Below are 26,564 nucleotides of genomic sequence, written 5' to 3'. Positions count from 1 at the left end.
TTTAAATAGCGTTTTCTTGGTAGTTGCTTATAGGTATTTTAGTTTTGTTTTATTATTAGTGTGGGTTTACATACTGCGTGGTCTATCACTGATTTTAAACAATTTTATTACTTTATTTCAAAAATGACAGATCACACTTGAACGTGTCTGGAGTGACGGAACGATGGACCACGCATGACGGATGCATATAAATCCACCATTAGACATGCTGAAATAATTTTGCATAAACTTTTTTTAAATAATTCAATAATAAAAAAACTCTTTTTGGCAAACCGATATTTAATTTCTTTACCATTATTTTAAGAGCAGTTTTACCTGTTTGTTTCCAATCTATGTAATGAGTTGCATCTGATACTGGATTAATTAATATTTAACATATTTTATTTGTTATACTTATATTTAGGTGAAAGCGATACAGTCTTTGTGCCACCACCAACTTCAAACACTCCAAATAATGTGAAAAAGGTACCGCACAGTGGCCCTAGACTTCTAACTGTGGACACAAACAATACAGAGGCTGACTCTTCATCTGCAAGTGATATTTTGGGAAACTTACCAAATGGTCCATTTCTCTCTGAGACTACTGAACCAAGTATATCGGATCACATAGTGGACTTAAAAAATAACCAATCTAATAAGAAACTGAACTACTCAAGGGCTGTTCAGTGCATTGGTTTACCTGAACAGTGTCGTAATGTGAAACATTTGGAGATATCTAACATAGTGTCCACACAAGATGATGGACATATTTTAGTCACTGTCTGCAGTCAGTATTGTAATAAAAGTTTTCTCTTGATCTATCAATTAGATTTCTCAAGTAAAATGGTTAAAATTATTGAAGATTCTGTTATCGTTAGAGAAATGTTAAATTTTGAGAAACCATTGGCCGTGGGATTATTGCCCGTATTGGATAAGTTTAAAGTCCCAACTACTAAAACTAACAATGGAGTTGAAGGAAACGCAGTTTTAGTGTGTATAGATGGTGCTGTAAGAATTGTCAATTTATCCACGTTAAAGACAGTGTGTTTTGCTAAGATTGAATCTAAGAAGTTTGTATCAGCTGCATATTGTAACAGTAAGTTTAATTTTTTATTATATTATACCGGGCTGGCAACTGTTACCTTTGGGTCGGTATTTACATGTGTGAAGTAAATCGCATAGGGATCTTATTAAGTCGGAGTGAGAGAAATGCGACGGTGTGTTGTTGCGGCGTTGCCGGTATGTCTTTCCCTATCAAGTAAATTAAAAATCACGATCACAAACCACTTATTTTCAAAAAGATTTTTTTTCGAAAAGATAACTAGAGAAAATGATTTGATATGTTTCTGAGCATCTGAAATAGAATTATAGGGATATCGTTAGGGTGTCCATTTTTTTATAACGAGAAAACGTCAGTAATCGCGATAATTTAAAAATGAACTTTTTAACACAACACGCCATAACTTAATAACCACTTTAGAAACTTTTTTTATATTTTAAAGATCGGATTTACAATATGTTTAAATAAGAAAAATTCGACAAGGTTGCTCTTTTCCATTCAAAAATTTTAAATAACCCATCCATTTACTTTTAGTGCATAGCAATTTTTAGCAGTCATGTAACTTTTTTATTTATAAAGATTTTTACATACTGTCTGCGAAGAAAATATAGAGACATATTAAGAAAGTTTTTGAAAAAAACTACAATTAATTATTTCTAATAGATTTCGATATATTGATTTTTGAATTCAGAGTTCTAATAGCGCAATTACTGTCGAACACTAACTCAAATCCACTTATTTTTCACTAAACACAATGCTATAATTGATAAAACCGCGAGTAAAATTTCTAGTGTATACGATTGTCTTTAATCCGTCTTACCTGACAGGTAAAAAGTTGTAGACGCGGCTAAAACGAGAGACCATTCACAAAACTGACGTCAGTTCTCTAGACTGTGTTTTCCATTCTAATTGACAGGAGTAAAACCTTATATAGGGCTTTAGGTTTTATACCTTTTCCGGTCTTCAATGACAAAAAAATGTTATTTCCAGTAAAAATACTGGAAATAACATTATATAAGTTTAAATAAATCATTATTTTATAAGGGATTCTATATTTAATATATTAAATTAATTTAAATTTAGAACAACTAAAACTAAAAGTATCTAATTTATTTATTAATTTTTTTTCTTACATACGAGAAATTTTCCTCAATACAAATAAATTACCCATTGGATAATAATGGACAACTTTTTATTAGTAATTATTCAGATGGTAGAGAGGCTCTAATAAAATATACAGGGTGGTCCGAACTGTATTCTGGAAACTTAGGCAGATAAAAATAAGTAAAAAAGTTCATATAAATGTATGTCCTGAAATGGCTTCGTTTAGGAGATACAGGGTGTAGAAATTTCATTAATATTTCCGCTTTTTCCAAATAATTTCTGAACTAACGTCAATATTTTGATAAAAATTCGTGTCTGGGTGTTTTTTTGGCATGAGAAATTTTATTTCAATATCAATTTGACTGCTACTTGTACGGGGCGTCACCTACATGTTTTTTAACTGATTTGAAGAGTTATATCTTTTTCTCAGGATCTATATAAAAGTAATGAGTCAAAAAATATACATTTTCTTATTTTTTACGTAAAAAAATGATGATGACTCATATCCGCCGACCGTCGACAAATCCTAACAAATCTCCACTCCCCTCGTTCCTCCACACTTCATCTCAAGACCCACCCAGTTTAACAGATGACGTTTGACATTGAGAGATTTGACAGATGACGTTTAAAGTTTGACGTTTGACATTGACAGATAACGTTTGACATCACTTCCAGCATCCCCCCACCCCGACACCTGACGTCACTTCCGGCGTCCGGCGGCAGCTGGCGTAGCAATGATAAAAGAATACATGGACAAATAGCATCCGAGACCAAACTGACCATTCTTCCAAACAGTGCCGTGGCACATATTTTTCTTAACATTGCCGCTTGAAGCGATATTTATATTTTTGACAAATGTTTTCACTACGCCTATGGTGTATCCGATGGTATCATACTAATTAATTACGAAAAAAACGTATTAAAATGTTAACAAAAGGTACAAAACTAGTATCGACGTATAGCACATATCAAGTACCTATAATATCAGAAAAATAATTATCGAATTCAATAAAAAAAACGCTAAAAAGGTGTAGTGAACTGTTTATTTCCCTATAAAACGTAACTCCTGGCTCTTTCTTATCATTGCGCCTTTTACACTTGAAAGTTGAACAAATTACCATTGTAATGTAGTTTATACAAAGTTCACTACACACAACCAACTATTTCGCTAAACACACAACCAACTAAAATCGCTAAAATTGTCGCTGATAACCAGCTGATGGCTCATTCGTTATGTCCAAAAAAATGGCGTCTAAGGTCACAAATTCTGCTGTAGCCCGTATATGGCCGTTACATGTCCTTGTAGTCTTTAGTCATTGTGGCGTAGAGTCGGCCATCTCCCTCTACTATTCTGAGATTTCGCGTATGATTTTTTTGCGCCCGGATTTCAGTGACAAATGTTCTAAAATGCCCGAATAATAGCCGTGTCCGGATTACTAGATTACCCGTTCTAGAGACTGTCCGGACTTCAATAACTTCAATAAGTTATACTGTATTTTATTTTTTAGTTTTTTTTTATTCTTCAGTTATATTTTCAAAATCTTATTTGATATTCTGATTTTTCAGGTTTAGACAGATTATGTGCATCAACCCGAGAAGGATCGCTACATTTCTTTGCCCTAAACGACAGCGACAATGAGTCGGTCGATGAACACGAAGAAGACGATATTTTTGGACTTGGAATCGACAGTTCTTTTAAAGAATTAAGTTCCCTAGATAAGTGGGATACAATAAGTTGTTTCAAAGAACCACCCAGCAATATATCATTGGAAGACTTAAGGACTTTGCAAAAACTATGTCAGTTTGCTCCAATCAGATCAATATATAATGTGGTTGTACCCTCTTGCTGGAGTGAATTTCAACAAGCAATAAGACAAAGACGGAACTCTTCCATAGTTAACACTGAAGCTTTTACAAAAACATGGCGACTGCAGACTGATACAACAACCTGGGAAGAACACATTTTCGAAATAACCTTACCTTCATCTATGGTTCTAGGACACGTAGATGTCCATTTTACTCTCCAAAATGCTTCAAACAAACCTTGCGTAGAAGTGTCACTTTTGCGACAAACGAAAAGCGGTATAGGTCATAGTAGAGATGTTAAGTTTGCGGTGGATGATACTGTAACCATTGACATGCTGAGAAGAGTTGAGAATCCTGTTGTTTCTGAGGAATACCTGAGAGCACATAATGCTGATATTCTTGCCGGACCTGTGAACCTTGCTCATCACTTGGATTTGACTGAACAAAGTGGTACAGTTACTTTGACAAGTCCAAAAATGTTCAAAGTAAAGGTAATTTAAAACTAATTATTTATGAACTCGACTGTATATTTGAGGAGCAGACTTTCTAGATGAATTTTGTCTATTTTTTTGAAAGCACTACGCTTTTTGCAAGAAAGTTACCGAAAAACTAATAAACTTAAAAAATGAATAAAAATCATAAAAATACTACACCTACATGTGAAAATTCTGGTTTTGATGGTATCTAAAAAAAATTAAAAAAAAAATATCCTTTAGATGTGAAATTTCTCTTTATTTTTCTGCTACCACGATCCGTATCCCCAACGACATGGTCCACAGTCGTCAGCGGCGAAGCTTCTATTGATGCGGGTGATGCGTCGCATCCCTTCAAAATATTGTAATAATATGTTTTTTTTTTAAAGTCCTATCTCCTGTAATAAATTAAAATTATTCTCAGTAAATTTATTCAAATAATTAAATTCAATTTCGATTATGTAATGTGTGTATTGGTCAAGCTTTATAGATAATGCTAAAAACCTACGCTAAACGCTAAAAATATCTCGACAGCGCCGTGATGCGATTGTACTCGTTACATCTTGAACGACGCCGAACGCGACTCGAGGTTAACGAACTTTCCGGCCGTCATTACGTCTCCCGTTCGCTGTCTATTTATTTTGTCTATATTTGATAGTAGGGAGTATGCTTTCTTCTCCTTCATTTGAAGAAAATGTAATAAAAGTGTTCGCAAATATGCATACTAGAAGAATTAATCTTAATTTTAAATTTATAGATACGTTCACAATAAACAGATACGTTCACAGCTAAATTTAGTTCTTTTTTTAAATTGGTTTGATTATTTTTTTAACCTGTGACATTTTTTGTATGTTTTATTTTTGTAACTTTAAAATTAAAGACTTAAAAAAAAGAAAAAGACTATGGTGTTGGTAAAATGTTAATTGCAGTTACTTGTTACTAGTGATGGGAAAAAACGATTAATTTCAATAATCGAGTACTCGAGTTTCAAGCGATTGCAATAACCGAGTGATCGCTCGAGTGAAATATCACTCGTATTTAAAAATACGGTTTTTCATCCGTCGCGTCGCTTGTAAGTACTCGTTAACACCAAGCAGTAAGTTGCGTGCGCAGTGATGAATGGCAAGTAGCAAACGGCGATCGATTTGCTTGATCGCTTGATTTAGTTTCATTTCAAAGCATTGTCGATGTAGATCGTAAAATTTTGTCCCTCAGATACGCAACGGATAAATATATATACGACGTCGTATAAATTTGCTACCTGCAATGTATGTAGAAAATTCGCTCGGCTTTTTATCGAGTATGTCACATTAAAATCGGATTTCAATTTATTTTATTCTAGGATCGCTTGCGTTCGTCGCTTGGTACTCGTCACTTACATCGCTCGTTCATAATCGAGCGATGTCGGTTATTTTAATAATCGAGTACTCGAGAAGTTATCCCATCACTACTTATTATTACATCCTCTTGTATTGAAGCCACGCTACGCCACTGACAGTCGTAGTTTCATTCATTATTTTAAGTAGTATTATTCAAAAAATAGAGAAGTTGTAGTACACTCCTCATCTGGGAATAACAAACAACACCACAACACAAAAGGACATACTTTCTGTTTGTTTGTCTACCGTCAATGGACATACAGCACATAGAAAGTCTAAGATATTCTCGCCATTTAGTTCGAATGAGATAAAATGAATTTAAAGCGTCGTTTCTGACATAATATTGTAAGTCTATGTATGTAGTTTGCAATGTCACCTTTGGTTGAAAATCTTAAAAAATGGACAAAATGCACTTAGTAAGTCTGCTCCCTCATTTGTACTTATACCTTTTTTTACCATACAATAATTCATAATATAAAGTTTGATAAAAAAATGTAATTAAAAATAAGTGTTCGGTTTCTTTTCTATAAACCATTGCAACAAATTTGGTGTATTAAAAATGTACATTTTTGAATTTTTAATTTCATAGGGCATTATTCATTAGCTAAAAATTGCTTTTTTATAAAACAGCCTAAAGATATTAATAAATTCTTGCATATTTGTGAAACGTGGTATATAGATGTACAATCCAATTCTAACCAGCTTTTCTCTTTGACTATTTTCTATATTTTTTCACTTACACTCCACTTTTTGCATGTATAGAGGATTTTTCTAATTTGCCGCCATGTCTTATGGCAAAATGACTTTTATGTTATAGTTGAAAAAATTCTATATAAACTTTTTTTAAATAACAGTAATACTGTATATTTCTAATTGTTAATATTATATGTTGCAGGTAAGAAACCTATTGTTACATATTAGAGCCGTATACGACAAAGACGACAAATCAATGAAGAGACAAGACAGCCAAGGAAATATAATCATTGACAAAGTGGGTTTATCTAACAGAAAATCTGAAAGGTACTTAGGTTGTGACAGTATTCATGAAATTAGCATCGCAATATACAGTCCGACGGTCGCCATCCAAATCTCTTGCGAGAAATCGTTGCGCAGTCTCATGCTCGAATCCAATGTTTTTATTCAGTCGTTGATAATGACTGCGGTCAATAGTACCAACAGAGAAACGTTAAAGATCGTAATGGAGATTTTAAATTGGGTGGCAGCCATTCGACTCACTCCTAATAGGGGCAATAATGGAGAATCACCCACGCATCAGTTAGAATTCATGTTTATCAATGGAATAGAGGAAAATATGACTGGACTATTACGACAATGTCTATTGCAAGGAGATAGAAGTATCGCGCACAAAGCTATGAGTTACATCATGACCTGTTGTCGGTAAGATACCTACATTATACTAGTCATTGAATAAAAATAGTAAGGAAGGAGTATATTCACAAATTTATTAACACCGCAAAAGTATTTTAATATGGCTAAGGTCAGTGTTACACTATCAAAAATTTCTTTGTCAAAGATTTTATTTTATCAAACAATTTGATAGGTTTTGACAATTTTTTCATCAAATATCTTTTATAAAAGATCTTTGACGTAGACATTTCATAGTGTAATACTGGTTTAACTGGAATTTCAGTATATCAGTGGCGTTCTATTTTTTCAACTATTTTTGAAGTATTTTTCTAAAGTTCACGATAATCTCACGGTAACTCAAGTCCTGACGCAATGTCTTTCCAAATTTGTACACTATTTAGATATATCCACTTATAAAATGACTAATGGTGGGTTCATACAGCCAAATAAAATAAAATAAGAATAAAATAAAATAAAATAAGAAAGTTGGTTATATGGGATACCGTACATGCGTTCATACAGCCAAATAAAATAACAAATAAAATAAGAAGTCTTTATCTTTTAACTTCTTGTTTTATTTTATGTGAAAACGGCTTTGCGCACGCTTAATTCTAACCTACAAATATTTTCAGTTTGGATTTAATTTATTTTATAATTTCACATAAGTAAAATGTATAATATAGTAGGCAACGAATAAATAAATATACTATAAATAGTAAAATTACTATAAACAATCCTAAAAGTTAACTTTTATCCAGCCTCATCGTACTGCGCATGAGCAAATATATATTTCTTATTTTATTTTATTTGACTGTATGAACGCACACAAATAAGAATTCCTTATTTCTTATTTTATTTTATTCTTATTTTATTTTATTTGGCTGTATGAACCCACCATAAGAAACGACAAAATAAACTTAGGAAAGGGCAACAAATCCGCAAAATATTAGTTAATATATAGTAAATAGTACTATAATTAGTTAATTTTAAGTGAATTTCGTAAATGATGATAATTTACCACCATGTATGTATATGTATGGGAACGGTCGATTATTAGGTAAAATACACGAGGTACCGCAAAAAGTTAAATATAAAAGTTGTAGGGTTATATGGTAATAGCAAAACAATTTCCGATGCACGTGACCAACTTTGAGTGACAAGCAATGGCGACAGCGCTGCCAGATTGTGATGGATTTAAGAGATGAATCTTAATTTAAAGTTGACAACAACATATTTATTATATAATTTTTTAAAGAGTTTTACGTTTTATTTTTAATTTAATAACTAATATTTTAGTGATTAATTGATTTATTTGTTTTATAGCTTATATATTTTACTTATTACATATTGGCAAAAACTAGTCCATTATGAAGATTATTATAAGCGTTATTATGGGTTATTTATTTATTGATGTACATCTTACAACGCCATAAGTGATAATAACAAGTAAGAGGATGCTATTATTGCACAAACTAATAATCACAGAAATTAATAAAAAATAACTTTGAAAGTAATATAATGTGCTTATCAATCAAACTTACTTTTCTGACTGCAGTTCAGGGTAATAAAGGACTTTTATTGTCACGTTCTCGTTCAAAATAGGAAATAAAACAAGGAAGCTACAAGTTCTTTGCTTCGACTGTTTAAATGCTTCGGCATATTTTTAACACACAATTTCAAAAAATGCAATACAAAAACTCGAAAATGTGGTTCTTGAATGAACTTTTTGTGCTTAAATGTGTAATTTTTAAAAAATACTTTTTTTTGTGAAAATAGGAAAAAAATGGGAATTATTCACAAAGATTCAACAACATGATATGCAAATAAATAATGACTGACACTAGGATAATTGTCAAATAATAAAGGACAACATTGCTGAAAACGGCGCAATGTGACCAACATAGCGATAATAAAATTCGATTTAAACTAATTTTTGCATCTTTAATCTAAATAAAATATCTGTTACAATCATTTGCTCTATAACGTAAAATGAAGAGCTGCTCGGTATCTTAAATTGTACAACAAATTTAAACATTTTTGCCAATATTACATTTAGTCAGGTTTATAGACTTTAGTGTCAATGTCGATATGATTGATGACGTGCATCGGAAAATGTTTTGCGATTACAATATCTATTAGCGAGTAATACTTTTTTTACGGGGTCGGTCATAAAGTTGTAGCACATCAAAGTTTCATTTTTTTTTTAATGGAACACCCGCATTCTTCCTTCAATTCTAAGCAAAAATTGAAATACACACAATGTACCTCAAACCAACCGTTTCCGTATTATTGACTTTTGAAAATATCACTTAAACACTTCAATTTAATTATTCATTTCGATGGGTTCGGTTTCATTTAACGAAGCCATTCTGCGGAGACTGTGATACTTAATGATATTTTACATTAGTTTTCAAGTTAGCATTTATAGATGTTTGAAATGTAGTTCTTGAAAGAACTGTTTGTGCTTAAATGTGCAATTTTTAAAAGACTTTTTTGGGAAAATAGGGAAAAAAATGGGAATTATTCACAAAGATTCAACAACAACACGATATACAAAATAATGACTGACACTAGGATAATTGTCAAATAATAAAGGACAACATTGCTGAAAACGGCGCAATGTGACTGTAATATTTTAGAGATTTTGCTTAAAATATTATATAAATAAAACAACTGAATTTTTCAACACCCTGTTTAATACTTAATACTAACTGCTATGAAGCGAGAGATACATTATGCTACAAAAAATATGGAATGTTTCTGCTCATAAACAAATCTACAATGTCGTCAGGCTTACTTATATTTACACATCACATTTACAATTAGCATTTGTTAAAGTACTAGAAGATTACATCACTTTCCTCCTACAAAAAAAAAACTAATTATACATTAAACGCTGCACTGGTTTCACTAAATGTTTAGGCCGATTTTCACTGAAATCAGAATTAGTTTCTTCAACTTTATTAGGAGATGTTAAGTCCACAATCGAATTTTCTTGGGAAATTCCCTCATTATGACTTTCGCTTTGTTCATCAATTAATTCTTTAGAAATAGCTGATTCGTTAATAAAAAAATTCCTTATCTGATTTAAATGACGCTTCCAAATAATGTCATTTAATGAAGGAATTTTTACCAAGTACATACATTTTCCTTTTTTTTTATAAATTTTACCACGTATCCAAGTAGGTTTTTGTACATTTCTGTAATCCTTAACTGTAACATTTTCATTAATACTAAACTGCATAAATCTATTGCCTCTATGATAATATTTTTGTATATTTTGCTGCTAGTGACTTTATTGTTTACATTAGTAGAACTCTCAAAAAGTTGATTATCATTTTCAGGCAACAATTTAATAAACCTAGTACGCACTTTCCTATTAAACATCAATTGCGATGGTGAAACACCAGTCGTGCAATGAGGCGTATTTCGAAAATCAAATAGAAAATTACATAATACACAAGGATAATACCCTATTTAAATTATTCTCTACTTGAGTACTATTACTAGTTAGAGCGTTTTCAAGTGTAGTTTTAACTGTTTTTACCGCATTTCCTCGGCGGCTCCATTTGAGGAAGGATGAAAAGGAGATGAAGTTTTATGCTTAATATTGTTCATACACAAAAAATTTTGAAAATCATTGCTGCAAAAAGTTTTTGCATTATCTGTAACTATAAATTTGGGTAACCAAATCTTGAAAAACAATTCCTTAAACAGTCGATGGTCACCTTGGAGGTTATAGACGTTACTGGAAAAACTTCCAACCATTTAGTGTGACTATCAACTATCACTAAAAACTGTTTATTTAAAAATGGCTCCATGAAATCGACATGTAGTCTTATCCAAGGTTCTTCTGGCCAAGGCCAAGTATCAAGAATTGCCTTGCTAGGGCTCTTCTTATACAATAGGCAAGAAGGACAAGCGGAACAAATATTTTCGATGTCCTTGTCCAGACCTGGTCACCAGAAATATGACCGAGCTAAACTTTTAGTTTTAACCATTCCCATGTGTGTGGAATGAAAGTCTATTAGAATTTGTTTTTGAAAAACACAGGGAATAATTATTCTATTGTTCCACAGTATACACTCTGATTCAATGCTTAACTCATTTCGAATGCGAAAAAATGGTTTTAAATTATCGGAAATATTTTGTGGCCACTCTGTAAGCAAAAGTTTTTTTACCTCACAAAGAGTGCTATCTTTTAATGACGCATTTTTAACTGCATCAAAATTAATCGGAAAATCACTATTTTGGCTAAAATAATTTATAAAGTTCACGTCAACATTTTGCCACTCGAAATCAGAATTTTCCGAACTTGATAAGGGCATTCTCGACAAAAATCGGCATAATTTTTCTCTGATTTAACAAATTGAATATCATACTGATAATTTGAAAGAATGACTGCCCAGCGTCTCCGTCTATTTGCTGAAAATTGTGGAATGGCTTTTTCCGGATGAAAAATTGTCGTAAGAGCCTTATGATCAGTTGACAAAGTAAATTTGCGACCATACAAATATTCATTAAATTTACAAACAGAAAAAATTATGCTTAGTCCCTCTTTTTCAATTTGACTAAACTTCTCAGAATCTGAAACAGTGCGTGAGGCAAACGCGATGGGCTTCTCGCTGCCATCCGCATAAAGGTGAGAAAGCACCTCCCCAATACCATAATCGCTTGCGTCTGTACTCAAAATATTAGGTAAGTCTGGATTATAATGCACTAATATGGGTGCTGATGTAAGAAGCTCTTTTATTTTTATAAATTCTTCGTCACATTCTGGTGACCATGCCCATACAACATCTGTTTTTAACAAATAATATAAAGGATTGAGCACTGTTGCCAGATTAGGCACAAAAGATCCATAATAATTTATAAGACCTAAAAAAGATTTTAATTGCGTTACATTTTGAGGCTGTTCTGCATCTTTTATGGCTTTTATTTTTTTGTCTGACGTATGTAGTCCTTCTTTATTAATAATGAAACCCAAATACTCAATTTGATTTTGGAAAAAACTACATTTAGGTAATGCAATTTTTAAACCTGATTCCTGCAGAATTTTCAAAACCTTTTTTAACCTAATTAGATGTTCCTTACGATTACATCCAGTGATTAAAATATCATCAAGAAATACTACTGTATCGTCTAGGCTTTGCAACAATGATTCCATAATTTTTTGGAATTTAGCAGGTATACTTGCGATACCAAAAGGTGCCCTATTATATTGATATAAACCTTTGTGAGTGGAAATTGTCATCAATTCCTTTGAAGATTGACCTAAGCAAATTTGTTGATAAGCATTAGATAAATCTAACTTGGTAAAATGAACTCCTCCTTGTAATTTGACAAAAGGTTCATTGATACGGGGCAAATGATATTGATCAATTTCGATACATGGGTTAACGGTAACCTTAAAGTCACCACAAATTCGTACTGAACTGTCCTTTTTTAGTACAGGAACGATAGGTGTTTCCCAAGGACTGTAATTAACGGGTGTAATCACCTCCAATTTTTTCTAAGCGTTCCAATTCAAGACCAACTTTATTTTTAATTGCAAACGGCAAAGGCCGTGCTCGAAAAAATTTAGGTGATACGTTTTCCGATTTTAATTTGATCGAAATACACCCCTGCTTAAAAGTACCTAGCCCTGGTGCAAATACCTCATTGAATTACCAAACCAAACTAAACTATTTATATCAACTGGCAAATCTAAAAAATTTATTGTTGAAATGCACAAACAGAATAAATTATAAAAATCCCTACCTAATAAAGGCGGACCAACTGCGTTTTTAATAACATATAAATCTAATTTACATTCTTTGTTATTGTAAAGCACATTACAGGTAATATAACCCAATGGAACAATTTGGTCGCCATTGTATAAGTTAAATGCTTTATTGGTATATTTCAAATTTTTATGGTAAAAATTTTCTATATAATAATTTTCTGAAATTACACTATAGCTAGACCTTGTATCTAAATTAAAAGAAAAATCAAGGTTTTCAATTTTTAAATTAATTAAAATTGCATTATTTGTACAATCTAAAGCAAATAAAGAATAATCTTCAGATTCCAAATAATTTTGAGAATGGCTAACTGACATCGGTTTGTTTATATTATTTCTATTTTTATTGGGACATACCGGTGCAAGATGCCCTTTTTTTACAACAATGACAAAAACAATCTCTAAACGCGCACTGACCTGTTTCGTGGTTTTTGCGACCACAAACCTTGCAAGCTGATGTGCTGGAGAATCGCGCATTCTTCTTGGCTGATAATTGACCAGTAAACTGACCTTTGGACTGCAAATGGTGTGATGTCTGCAGTGACTTTTTGTTGCCCCTCAGCCCTGTGGCACAAATTACCTATAACAGATGCGAAAGAAAGCGACTGCATCGGAAACCGCTCGGCAAATCCGACACGCCTATTGAGTGGTGTAAATACGCCAGTCGTTTAGTCCGGAAACCTATGCTGTGTTGTATTCGCTTGCTGGAATGACATAGTGCGTGGTTATATGTTTCTTTTTAAAAACGCGTGTAGGATTTTTGTTGTACTTTTGAACTGTTATTTCTAAGTTTTGGTAATTTGTATATCTTATTTAAAATGGGATGCAAATGTGTTTATTTATAAGGAAAAAAAGATATTTATAGTATAAAAAATTAATTTATTTAACAAAATTTAATTAAAAATGTGACAAAATAGTTACCTTTCTATTGGTTCTATCGGACTTTTTTCGACTATATAAATCTTTATTTGTAAACTTTTTAATACATCAAATATTTTCACTCTATTAAATCATTTAATGGTGTAAGAGGAAATTTCTCACATGGGTGGTCAAATTTATAGTTTTCATATATCAAACAGCCTCTGAGAAATGTTTTCAACTCAAAATGCCTTTTAATTATGTTTGACTACATCATTAAAAAAGGGCCTTCAAATACATCGATGTGACATTTGTCTAAAATTTGCAAAAGAACTGAATCTCTGATAACTCGAAATTATTTACCCATTTAAAAGCCTTTGATCATGAAAGTGGAAAATTTGTTCATTTTTTATTTACAGGCTGGAAAAAAATTATTTATATTAAATTTTGATGAGTTTTTGCACTGAAGAAAACATTCTAGAGGCTGTTTGATATAATCAAAACTATAGAATTTGACCACCCATGTGAGAAATTTCCATCACACATCATTAAATTATTTATTAGATTGAAAAAATATTTATGCATTAAAGTTTACAAAAAATAAAGATTTATATAGTCGAAAAAGTCCGATAGAACCAATAGAAATGTAACTATTTTTGTCACATTTTAATTAAATTTTGTTAAATAAATTAATTTTTTATACTATAAATATCTTTTTTTTCTAATCTCCCTAGGAGCTGATATAATATGACGAGCAATCTATTAAATTACTGTGAGATTATACAGAAAAGTCCACAGACTTCGAGACATAGGAAAATCAAGTCCATTTAGCGTGTGTCCAAATTTTTGACAAGTTTTCAAAAATGACAGTTTTGTTTAGACTGACGTTTAATTTCACTCTGACTTCGGTGAATGATTTCTTTTTAGCGGGGGTACATACACCAAAAATTGACGGCCATGAAGAAATTCAAAAACTTGGAGCAGTTAAGAGAAAATTTAATGCCTTTGACACTGTCACCCCGATATGTTATCCAATGTGAGAAGGATTTATGATTGTTTGGGTTATTGTTTAATGCAAGAGGGAGGCACTTTGAACAATTTTTGTAATTTTTAAATTTAATTATCCTGTTTTTTACCGTTTACCCATTACCACCTTGACGAACATGGGAAACGAATGTCCTTTCAGGACCACAAACATTTTGGGTGAGAAAATTGGCAACTTTTTTTGGATTAAAAACAAAAGTTGTTGATTATTGTTGTGAACATACATTTACGTGGTTATATGTATATATTCGACAAATTGTATGTATTATACCTTATTCTACTTAAGCTATGCCTAAAGAATTTAAGGTACGAAAATACCATCAACATTATTCTTCTCAGAAAGACAAGATGCAAATAAACAGAACCTACACTAAGATGAAATTTAAAGAAATAGTCATAAATAGTTGCATCATTTCAGTTTTCCCTTTGTAATTCTGCTTTACTTTCAGACGCGATGTCTGGTTTCTTTTATTTACTTAAGAATGGTCATGTTTGTCCCTTTGCAAACCTACCTGAAAATATTATTAAGAAATAGTAGGTACGCCTGTGGATTTTCGGAGAGGGCATTTCATAAAAGCACGGTCACAGAAGGGACCGGGGACATTCATAAAAATTTTTCATAGACGTAATACTGCTAAATTTATATTTTGTATTAAAAGTTTAAAAAATAAAAGTAATAACAACTTGAAGAATTTAATTATAAAAAAATAAAAGAATAACATTCCCAACAAGTGGTGATACGGAGTCAAATAGAGAACTACAACATTTGGTGGCAGCGACTGCAAGATTGGCATTAATGGTGGTCCAATCCAGGATCACGACATTGGTGGCAGCGGTAAAACTACCAAGGTTTCCTGAAGGTGCGCCAGATGCAGCAAGAAAACCTTACCAGTTTTTGGAAGAAGATAGAGGCACGGGCAGTTCTTGAAGGTGCACCAAGAAGCAAGAAGCCCGACACGAGACGTGGTAGACATTGGGGGACACTGAAGGAGCGCCAGACGGCAGCAAGTCTCCAGGGAAGCTTTTGTTTCACCAGATGATGACGGGGTGTCTTTTCATTTGTTACCGTATTGTGACGCTACTGTTTTTCTTCTGATTTAGTTAGTTAGATTTAAGTTAAGACAATAATAATTCTGGGCTGCAAATAACAAAAAAAAAAAAATATTGCTTTTAAAATTCGTAAATATTTTTTTCTCTCTTCAAACCAAAATACATTCTATAAAATAAATAATAATTTAAACTAAAGTAATAAATCATTACTAAAATATACAATGGCAGGAGGTAAAGACGCAACTGATGTTCTGAATTTAATAAATTCATTTGATGGTCAGGGTGACGCAATTCACCCAATTTTTCTTAAAAAATTGTGATTCAATATTAAAAATTGTCAAAGTGGATCAAAAAAGAATTACTAGTAGATTTAATTTTTGGTACTAAATTAAAAGGGAAGGCAATGGGAGGTAACACAATATAAACAGTTTCAAAATTGGGAAGAACTAAAGATTTCTTATTAGAGCACTTTACTGATAAACACCACCATCGCATTTTCTAACACAAATAATGAATATAAAGCAACATTTTAGGGAAACTGTAAAAGAATATGGCGATAGATTACAAATTCTCTTTAATAAATATAAAGAAACGTGTCACTTAAATTATGCAAATAACGAAGCTACTGTTTTAATAGAAAATTTAAACTCCATTTTAGTCAATACTTTTAGAAAAGGACTCAACGATGAAAAAATTCAAATGCGTATTATTGCCGAAAATACTACATATTTAGATAAAGCTTTATCATTAGCAATTGAAATGGAACTTGAGAATAATGACAGGTTTAAAAACTCGCATTTTAAAAATATAGGTTTTGTAGAGCGTGGAAATAGACAATTAAATAATCATTCTTCTAATAATTCCTGTTTATTTTGTTTTAAAAATAATCATTTAACATCACAGTGTAGACAGCTTAGGCAATACGAACAAAATAGTAACTCATATAATAGAAATGTACCTAGCAATAATCAGACACGCCCACCGCAAAATTTTAATAGCAATAATAATTTTTCAAATAGACAAGACGTAAATACAGTACAATATAATCAAGGACGTTTCACTAATCGAAACTACAACAATCAAAATTTTAATCAGAACAACGACGTGCGTAATTATAATCGTAATTATGGTAACAATTATAACAGTAATAATCCTCGTTCAAATTACAATAATAGATATTCTCAGAATCCAAGAAATTTTAATAACTCACAAGTTCCTCAACGGCAGCAAAATGTTTCGATACCTCAACAATCTCAAAATTTTTCTAATTACAATAATGAATCCAGTACTACCAATTTTAATAGTTCAAATAATAGATCACCACAACAAATTCAAACTATAAATTCTCAGTCGTTAATCAATTCAGCAGATAATTATTTTTCAGAACCGAGCACATCTCAAAATTTTTCGGGAAACGAGAGCGAAGCCTTGGTCGCGAGCAGCCGATTAAGCGCTTCTTAAAATTAGATAATAGCTGTTCTATGAATTACACACTACCTGAGCATAAAAATAAAATTAAAATTGAGCAAAACTTAATTGACATACCGCATAAATCAGTATTATTTTCCGATAGTTACCAACAATTAGAGATAATTAAAATCCCTTCTTTAGATATAAAAGATAAAGAATTACATCTTTTATTAGATACAGGGGCAGATATATCTTTATTGAAAGAATGTATCTTATTACAAAATAATCTAAAATTAAATAAAACTTGCATTATAGAATTAAAAGGTATAAGTAAAGAACCTGTATTTACTAAAGGTGTTTGTAACATCCCAATTAAATTAAACAATAACAAAGCAATAACTCATCCTTTTCACATTGTGCCAGATAGTATACCGATTAAAAGTGATGGACTATTAGGACGCGATTTTTTGCAAAAGTATAAAGCCAAAATAAATTACGAAGACGGAGTCATTAATTTTGAAGACAATTTTTTTAAAATTTTGCCGTCAGAAGCAACTACAATAATTCCCGCGAGATGTCAAATTATTGTACCTGCTCTAGCTAATTTATCTTCGTCCGAAGGCATAGTAGTTTCAAAACAATTATCCGAACATTTATATCTAGGGTCAAGCCTAACAAAAGTCCAGAACTATAAATGTTTAGTTAGCATATTAAATATTTCTAATGAAGCTCAAACTATCCATACACCTAGAGTGAATGTCGAACCTATTTCTTTTAATGAGTACGAATTTATAGAAACATATAATTATGACATTATCGATCGTTTTGCTAAAATAAGAAAAGAAATTAATCTAGACCAATTAAATGAAGAAGAAACTAATTCAGTATTAGATATTTGTAGAGATTTTAACGATATTTTTTACTTAGAAGGCGATAAACTAACAAGCACCAACACAATAAAACACACTATACCGACAGAAAGTAATAAAGGTCCTATTAACGTAAAACCTTATAGATTGCCTTTCAAACATAAAGAAATAATTAATGAACAAACTGAGCAAATGTTAAAAGACGGGGTAATTTCCGCTTCGGACAGTCCTTGGAATAGTCCTTTACTAGTTGTTCCTAAGAAAAGCGACCCATTATCACCTAAATTTAGAGTATGCGTTGATTTTCGAAAGTTAAATGAAATTACCATTGGAAACGCATATCCTCTACCTAATATAGCAGAAATTTTAGACCAGTTAGGAAAATCTCATTATTTTACTACCTTAGATCTTACTAGTGGATTTCATCAGGTAGAAATGGACGAAAAAGATAAAAATAAAACCGCTTTTAGCACTAATACAGGACATTACGTTTATAACAGAATGCCTTTCGGTTTAAAAGGAGCTCCCGCCACATTTCAAAGACTCATGAACACAGTTTTAAGCGGTCTTAATGGTATGAAATGCTTTATTTATTTAGATGATATAGTAATTTATGCAAACAACTTAAATGAACATAACGATAGATTAATTGAAGTTTTTCAAAGATTTAGACAACATAATTTAAAACTTCAACCTTCGAAGTGTCAGTTTTTACGAAAAGAATGTTTATACTTAGGTCACATTATTACAGAAAACGGCATTAAACCAGATCCATCAAAAATTCAATGTGTAACAAACTTTCCGCAACCTAAAAATCCTAAAGATATAAAATCTTTTTTAGGGCTTGTAGGATATTATAGGAAATTTATCAAAAATTTCGCTAAAATTGCTAAACCTTTAACCGAATTATTAAAAAAAGATTCTGTTTTTAATTGGGGTATAAAATGCGAAAATTCTTTCCAAATTCTTAAAGATAGTATAACTTTTCCACCTGTTCTCCAATACCCAGATTTTACCAAAGAATTTATTATAACAACAGATGCGAGTAATTTCGCAGTAGGAGCAATTTTATCGCAGGGTAAGGTTAATCATGATCGTCCAATAGCGTTTGCTAGTAGAACTCTAAATAAAGCAGAACAAAATTATTCAACTTCAGAAAAAGAGCTAACTGCAATCGTCTGGGCAGTAAAACATTTCCGTCCATATATTTTTGGCACAAGATTTAAAATTGTTACAGATCACAAACCCCTACTCTATATATTTAATATCAAAGACCCTGGTTCTCGTTTGACGCGTTTTAGAATAAAACTTGAAGAATATGACTATGAAATAATTTATAAAGCTGGAAAGATTAATACAAATGCTGATGCATTGAGTAGAATAGTTAGCACAACAAATGTCAATTCTATTATTACCAATTATGATAATTTTAAAACACATCTCGAAAGCCATATAATTATTAATTCCAAAGTCAAAGAAAAAAACACAAATCTGTTTGAAACACCACAACTTATACCTATAGTTTTATTTTTGCCAAAATTATTCAACAAAAACGACTTTAAAATTCTAGAAAAAAATAAACAAATTAATACATTTTTAGAACATTACGATAACACAAATCCTTTAGACATGCCGTCAGTTTTTCAGTATCAACAAAATAATTGTAATATATTTCTATTAACAGACAACGAAAATACATTCAGTGATATTAATTATGAAAATATTTGGTCTTGCTTACTAACTTTACGAAATATTATATCCAACGAAAAAACCGAACTATCATTTATAAAATATCATTACAACTCATTAGTCAAATGGGAAATCGTTCTTCCTATGATAAGATATATTTTTAAAGACCTCTATTCAGAAATTACAATATTTAACAACAGTCTTATCAACCCCTCAGATGCTGAAAAAGTTGTATTATTAAATGAAAATCACAATTGTCCATTAGGAGGTCATCAAGGGTCATCCCGCACATATAAAAAATTATCTCAATTATATACATGGAAAGGTATGAAAAAAGACATAAAAGAGTTTATAAAAAAATGTGAACTTTGTCAAAAAAATAAACAGTCTCGAAAAACAAAAATGCCTATGGTAATTACGACCACGGCATCAAAACCGTTCGAAAAATGTTTTTTAGATATAGTTGGACCACTACCAGAAACCGAAAATGGTCACAAATACATATTAACCTTTCAGGATGATTTAACAAAATATATAATTAATATACCTATGAGAAATCAAGAAGCTGTAACTGTAGCGCATCATTTTGTAACGAATATTATATGCATTTACGGAATACCTGACATGCTAGTCACAGATCAGGGGTCAAATTTTTTAAGTGATATTTTTAAAAGTACTTGCAAGTTTTTAAAGATAAAAAAGATCCAAACAACAAGTTATCACCCAGAGTCAAACGGAGCACTAGAACGCTCTCATAAAGTTCTAGAAGAATATTTAAGACACTTCATTAAGACATCTCAAACAGACTGGGATAATTGGATTCCCTATGCAACATTTACATATAATACTACACCTCACACTGCTACACAATTTTCTCCATTTGAACTTTTATTCGGACATATTCCTACATTACCAACATCAGTTAAACAACCACCTAAAGTCAATTATACTTATGATGATTTCATAAACAATCTTAAACAAAAAATGCAACATTCTAATCAATTAGCTAAAGAAAACTTATTAAAATGTAAAAACATATCAAAAAATAATTACGATAAAAACAGTTATACCAGAATATTCGAAATTGGTGACAAAGTGTTACTTTACGACGAATCAGTTCGACGTGGCAGAAGTAAAAAACTTTCCGCCTTATGGATTGGTCCATATACCATTATAAAAAAAATATCAGATGTAAATTATACAATTCAAAAAGGAAAAAATAAACAAACTATTCATGCAAATAGATTAAAATATTTTTATTATTAAAACTAAACATAATCAGTATATATAGATTATAAAAACTAGAATTAATAAATTTTAATTAGCTTATTATTAGTATATATATTTTGTTTTAGGGTTAATTTATTTATAATAATTACCAGTATCCTAGCAGTAGTCCACTCAGAATACAATATAACCACTTATGACTTGAACCCTGGAATACACTTTGAGCACCTGGGCGAACTAAGGTTTTTTAATAACAAATGGAAACTAGTAACTTTTGTAGAATTAGAAAATATTAGTAATAAGTTATTATCATTAAAGAATTACCGTAAGTATACTACAGATTTATGCAATAATGAGAATGCTCAATATCACTATTATATTTGTCAGTTATTTTTGAAAAGTTCTAAATACACTTTCGAAAAAATTGAAAAAGAACTAGAAGTCTTACACGAATTGATCGGTCATAGTCATTTATCAGAAAGTAGACAAAAACGAGGTTGGTTCAATATTGTAGGAAAAGCAACTAAAGTTTTATTCGGCGTTTTAGATGAAGAAGATGCTAAATACTATAATGATAAAATTTCACAAATGAATAAAGACGAAACTTCAGTCCTTCAACTTTTAAAAGAACAAACAAAAATTGTTCAATCAACAATAATTAATTTCAATAATACTATTGGAACTTTAGATTTTAACGAAAATTTATTAAAAAATAATATAAAAAAGATTAGCGATGAATTAAGCAAAGTCAAAGAAAATTTTCATTTTCTATATATAAAAACCGGCATAGAAGAACACGTCACTATTTTAAATATGATGCTAAATCAATTACAATTAGAAATCATGACGATTACGAATGCTATTTTAGTAGCAAGAAAGGGAGTTTTACACCCCTCAATATTAACGCCATTAAGGTTAATTAACGAATTAAAAGATGTGTCCGAATCTCTACCTCATGGATTAGAATTTCCTGTACCATTAGATCCGCTCAATGCAAATCTCATTCTAAATGTTATCGAGTTGCAAGTTTATTTCGAAAACAAACGATTAATATATATTATAAACATCCCTTTAATTGAAACAAATTTATTCTATATTTATAAAATATCACCCTTTCCAAAATTAATGTCAAATAACCAGTTTATATTAATTCAACCCTCATCTAAATATATAGCAATTGACGAAAGCAAACAGCAGTTTATTACACTGTCGGAAATAGAATTTAATACTTGTTTAAAAATTATAGAAAATAAATTTATTTGCAAGCAACAAAAACCAGTTTCTCTTGCTCATTTGGCAGATAATTGCGAAGTTAAATTATTGCAATTCACAAATATCATACCTGATATCTGTGACAAACGTATAATTCAGTCAGATAGAGCAATTTTTATTCAACTACAAACCAGTAACACTTGGTTATTTGCAGTTCCTCATCCAGAAACTCTTACGATATCATGTAATAATAAAAAAAATCACGTAGATGTAATACTAAAAAATTGCGGTAGTGTCACTATAGGTAAACAATGTAAAGCTTATAGCGCATCATCAATGCTAATCCCTCATGGAAATACAGTCCAGTCCAATATTTCAAGTGATTTTATTCCACCATTCGACATTAGTGATAATTGTTGCGAAAGGATAAAGGAAGAAAAAATAAACATTAGTGAAATATTTCTCAACGAACATTATAGGAAATTAACAAAGCACATCCCCGAACTTAATGTAGCGAGCCATAAGCTAGAAGATATTGAAAAGTTAGGTGATGAAATTCTAAAAAGGAAACTTGTAAACAATTATACATTTCCAGCATCTGTAATTGCCTATATCTTAGCTCTTCTTGCTATTATTTTTATTATTTATAAATTGTATACAAAATGTACTAACAAGACAGCCTGTTGCGGAATTATTCCAAACTTATGCATTAGAGTTAATCAGTCTGTGGAACCATCTTCTAGAAATAGTGATAGATATGTTGCTCATTATAATCGTAATATTAGCCAAAACTCTGAAAATGTAGGTAACTATGAAAACTCCGAAGAAGAGAATGTTAATTTACAGGCGCCCTCGCGCAGACCCATTGGGTATGTACCATCAAGGCGACCATTAAAAGAAAAATAATTTCCGCATTTGATACATTTTTAAATCTGCAATAGTTATAAAAAAAAATGTTAGTTAAGTTAGAATGTAAGTTAGTTATAATTAGTAGTTAAGACTTGTATAATACTTTTATATATGTACTTTTATTCATTTCCATCTGAGTTATACTAATTAATTATATAAACATTTGTTTTGAGATTTCATATCACTTTCACCTCATGAAATCTCTCATTAAGGGGGGAGGTGTTGTGAACATACATTTAATATGGTTATATGTATATGTATATTCGACAAATTGTATAAAATATTATTTTTACCCTTATTCTACGGCTATGCCTAAAGAATTTAAGGTACGAAAAATACCATCAACATTATTATTCTTCTCAGAAAGATGGGTGATGCAAATAAACAGAACCATTACCTTAAGATGAAATTTGGAAGAAATAGTCATAAAAGTTGCATCATTTTTAGTTTTCCTTTGTAATTGTTTACTTTCAGACGCGATGTCTGGTTTCTATTTACTTAAGAAATGGTCATGTTTGTCCTTTGCAAACCTACCTGAAAATATTATTAAGAAATAGTAGGTACGCCTGTTTTTCGGAGAGGGCATTCATAAAAGCACGGTCACAGAAGGGACCGTGACATTCATAAAATTCTTTCATAGACGTACACACGCAATTCTATATTTTGTATTAAAAGTTTAAAAAATAAAAAGTAATAACAACTTAGTAAGAATTTAATTATAAAAAAAATAAAGAATAACATTCCCAACAAGTGGTGATACGAGTCAAATAGAGAACTACAACATTTGGTGGCAGCGACTACAAGATTGGTGACGACGGTGGTCCAATCCAGGATCACGACAATATAATACCAATTTAAAAGTGTTTTAGTAGTTTTAATACACACTATGATATAAAATTTATTATTATTATAATGTACATTATTAATACTATTGTTCATTCGAAATAGCATTAAGGCCCAATTGCAACAATGATTTAAATTTTTCTTAAAGATAAGTAGAGCTTAGAATGAGCGTATTTATATTTACTTTAATATTCACCTTAAATGAGGAATTTGACTGATACAATTTTTGAATGAATTGTTTTTAATGATACTAACAATTTTAGTTCAATTTTTAATAAAATTTATTTAATATTAATAGAAATCCAAGAGATTTGAAACCTCTTTTAGCGATTTATAACATTCTCAAATGAATTACAGGTGCCCTTATTTTCTATGAAAATCACACAGCTTTTTTCATAGTCGCTGCAGTTGCTATAGCTATAAAAAACTAATTTTTTAAGGTGTGAAAATTGCGATATATAAATAAAACAACTGAACTTTTCAACACCCTGTTTAATACTCAACACTAACTGCTATGAAGCGAGAGATACATTATGCTACAAAAAATATGGAATGTTTCTGGTCATAAACAAATATACAATATCGTCAGGCTTACTTATATTTACACATCACATTTACAATTAGCATTGGTAAAAATACTAAAAGATTACATCACAGTGATAGATAGATATTTTACATTAGTTTTCAAGTTAGCATTTATAGATGTTTAAAATGGGATTATATCAGGTCTGGAAAGTAAAAAATGTTCATTTAACATTTCAAAATCAAAACTTCATATTTGAAAATGGTTGAATGTGTATTACGATTATTGCTTAAAATTGAAGTAAGAATTGAAATATGCAATAACATACAGGGGGTTGCGTTAAAAAAAAATTGGATGTGCCACAACTTTATAACCGACCCTGTATGCTTACATTTACTACTATCTAATAAACATTTAAAAACCCTATAACTTTTGTACTTAACTTTTTGCGGTAATTTGTATATTTTACCACAGATAACACATAATCCAGATGGCTATTGCTTACGGAACAGCATGTTTTCGATGAGACAGTTCCCTATTAATGACACAGAGGGCGCCTATAGCCAAATTAATACTATTTTTAAAACGAAGGTATTTGGAGTCACGCCACGGCCACGCGATGTGAAGCGACGTAGCCGGTTGTTCACATTTATAAGCAAATTCCCGGTCAAAACCTAGGGAAAATGTATATTCGGTCTAATACTAGACAATTGGATATGAAAATACTAGTCGCAGTGGATGTTTGAAAATCAGAATTTCTAGATGCATATGTATGCTATTTATAGCCATGAAATTTATAATTTAGATTTTATTTTTATTATTTGTCTCTAATATTCATTACTGAAAATAAGGGTAAAGGTTATCTATATAGTAAATAAAATTTGGCACATATAGGTTCCTTAAGTGATGTGTAAATACACTAAGAAGATTTTTGAAAATTCGACCGCTATGGGGTGAAACTAGGGATGAAAGGCTGCATAAAAATTTGTTAAAATCTGGTTTGGAGAAGGAAATTTTTCACGAGTGCTCGAAGACTAAGGAGCAATTTTTGGAAATTCCTCTCGCTCTTTAAGGTGATATTATGAGGGGTACTTTTGTATACAAAAAAGCATGTCCTAGGATCACGAAATTTTGCACAGAGGTGCCTTAAGTAGCGTAACTTAACACTTCAAAGCGATTTTAGGAAATTCTTCCTAAGGGGTGAAACTGGGTGAAATTCTTGCATATTTTTTTAAAATTAGTCCGGAGGAGTTTGAAATTTGGAAATTGTTAATTAAGTCACGAAAGTGAGTACTGTGAAGCGAATGGACATTCATCCCATGTAAGAAATAAGGGATGAAAAATTGGTATAAAAATTTGTTAAAATCGGTTTAGAAGTATGAAATTTCTGCGTAGACGTTCCTTATGTAACTTAATTTAGCACTAAGAGGCAATGAAATTTGCCTCTATGTGGAAATGAAGGGTGAACGTTCTGAAAAAATCTGTCCTAGAAGTATGAAAATTTGCACAGAGAGGTTCATCAAGGATGAAAGTTATACTCAGAAGCGAATTTTAGTATTCGTCCTTTAAGAAATAAGTGGGATGAAAATATGTACAAAAAATTTGTTAAAATCGGTTTTAGAAGTATAAAATTCTTTCGCAGACATTCCTATATAAGGTAATTTAGCACTAAGAAGCAATTTGAAATTTTCCTCTAAGGGGTGAAAATGAGGGGTGAACGTTCTGAAAAAAATCTGTCCTAGAAGTATGAAAAATTTACACAGAGGTTCCTCAAGTGATGAAAGTGAGTACTCAGAAGCGGAATTTTTAGGCATTCGCCCCATAAGAATTAAGGGATGAAAATTTGTACAAAAATTCATTAAAATCGGTTTTGGAAGTATGAAATTTTGCGCAGACGTTCCTTATGTAACGTAATTTAGCAGTAAGGAACAATTTTTGCAAATTCGCCCTCTAAAGCCGGGTCCACATATGTAGCACTC

The 26,564-nt window shown here is 31.1% G+C and overlaps 2 protein-coding genes across 2 annotated transcripts in view; one reads left to right on the top strand and one right to left on the bottom strand.

Annotated features, from left to right (window-relative positions):
* The window catches only part of LOC115885743 (glycogen-binding subunit 76A-like), a 426,966-nt gene that overhangs the window by 114,310 nt on the left and 286,092 nt on the right, over positions 1–26,564 (bottom strand). The gene's annotated exons all lie outside the window — the stretch shown is intronic.
* Positions 1–26,564, top strand: part of LOC115885741 (baculoviral IAP repeat-containing protein 6) — a 105,522-nt gene that overhangs the window by 10,699 nt on the left and 68,259 nt on the right. The window contains exons 7-9 of the mRNA XM_030904748.1: positions 404–1,075; positions 3,710–4,440; positions 6,697–7,199. Coding sequence (XP_030760608.1) covers positions 404–1,075; positions 3,710–4,440; positions 6,697–7,199 — 1,906 coding nt within the window. The remainder of the gene's footprint in view (positions 1–403; positions 1,076–3,709; positions 4,441–6,696; positions 7,200–26,564) is intronic.

Source organism: Sitophilus oryzae, unplaced genomic scaffold (assembly GCF_002938485.1).
Source record: "Sitophilus oryzae breed Bouriz unplaced genomic scaffold, Soryzae_2.0 scaffold_41_pilon_pilon, whole genome shotgun sequence".
NCBI classification, from domain to species: Eukaryota; Metazoa; Arthropoda; class Insecta; order Coleoptera; family Curculionidae; genus Sitophilus; species Sitophilus oryzae.
Note: the sequence above shows the minus strand (reverse complement) of the source record. Positions and strands in the feature narration are given on the sequence as shown.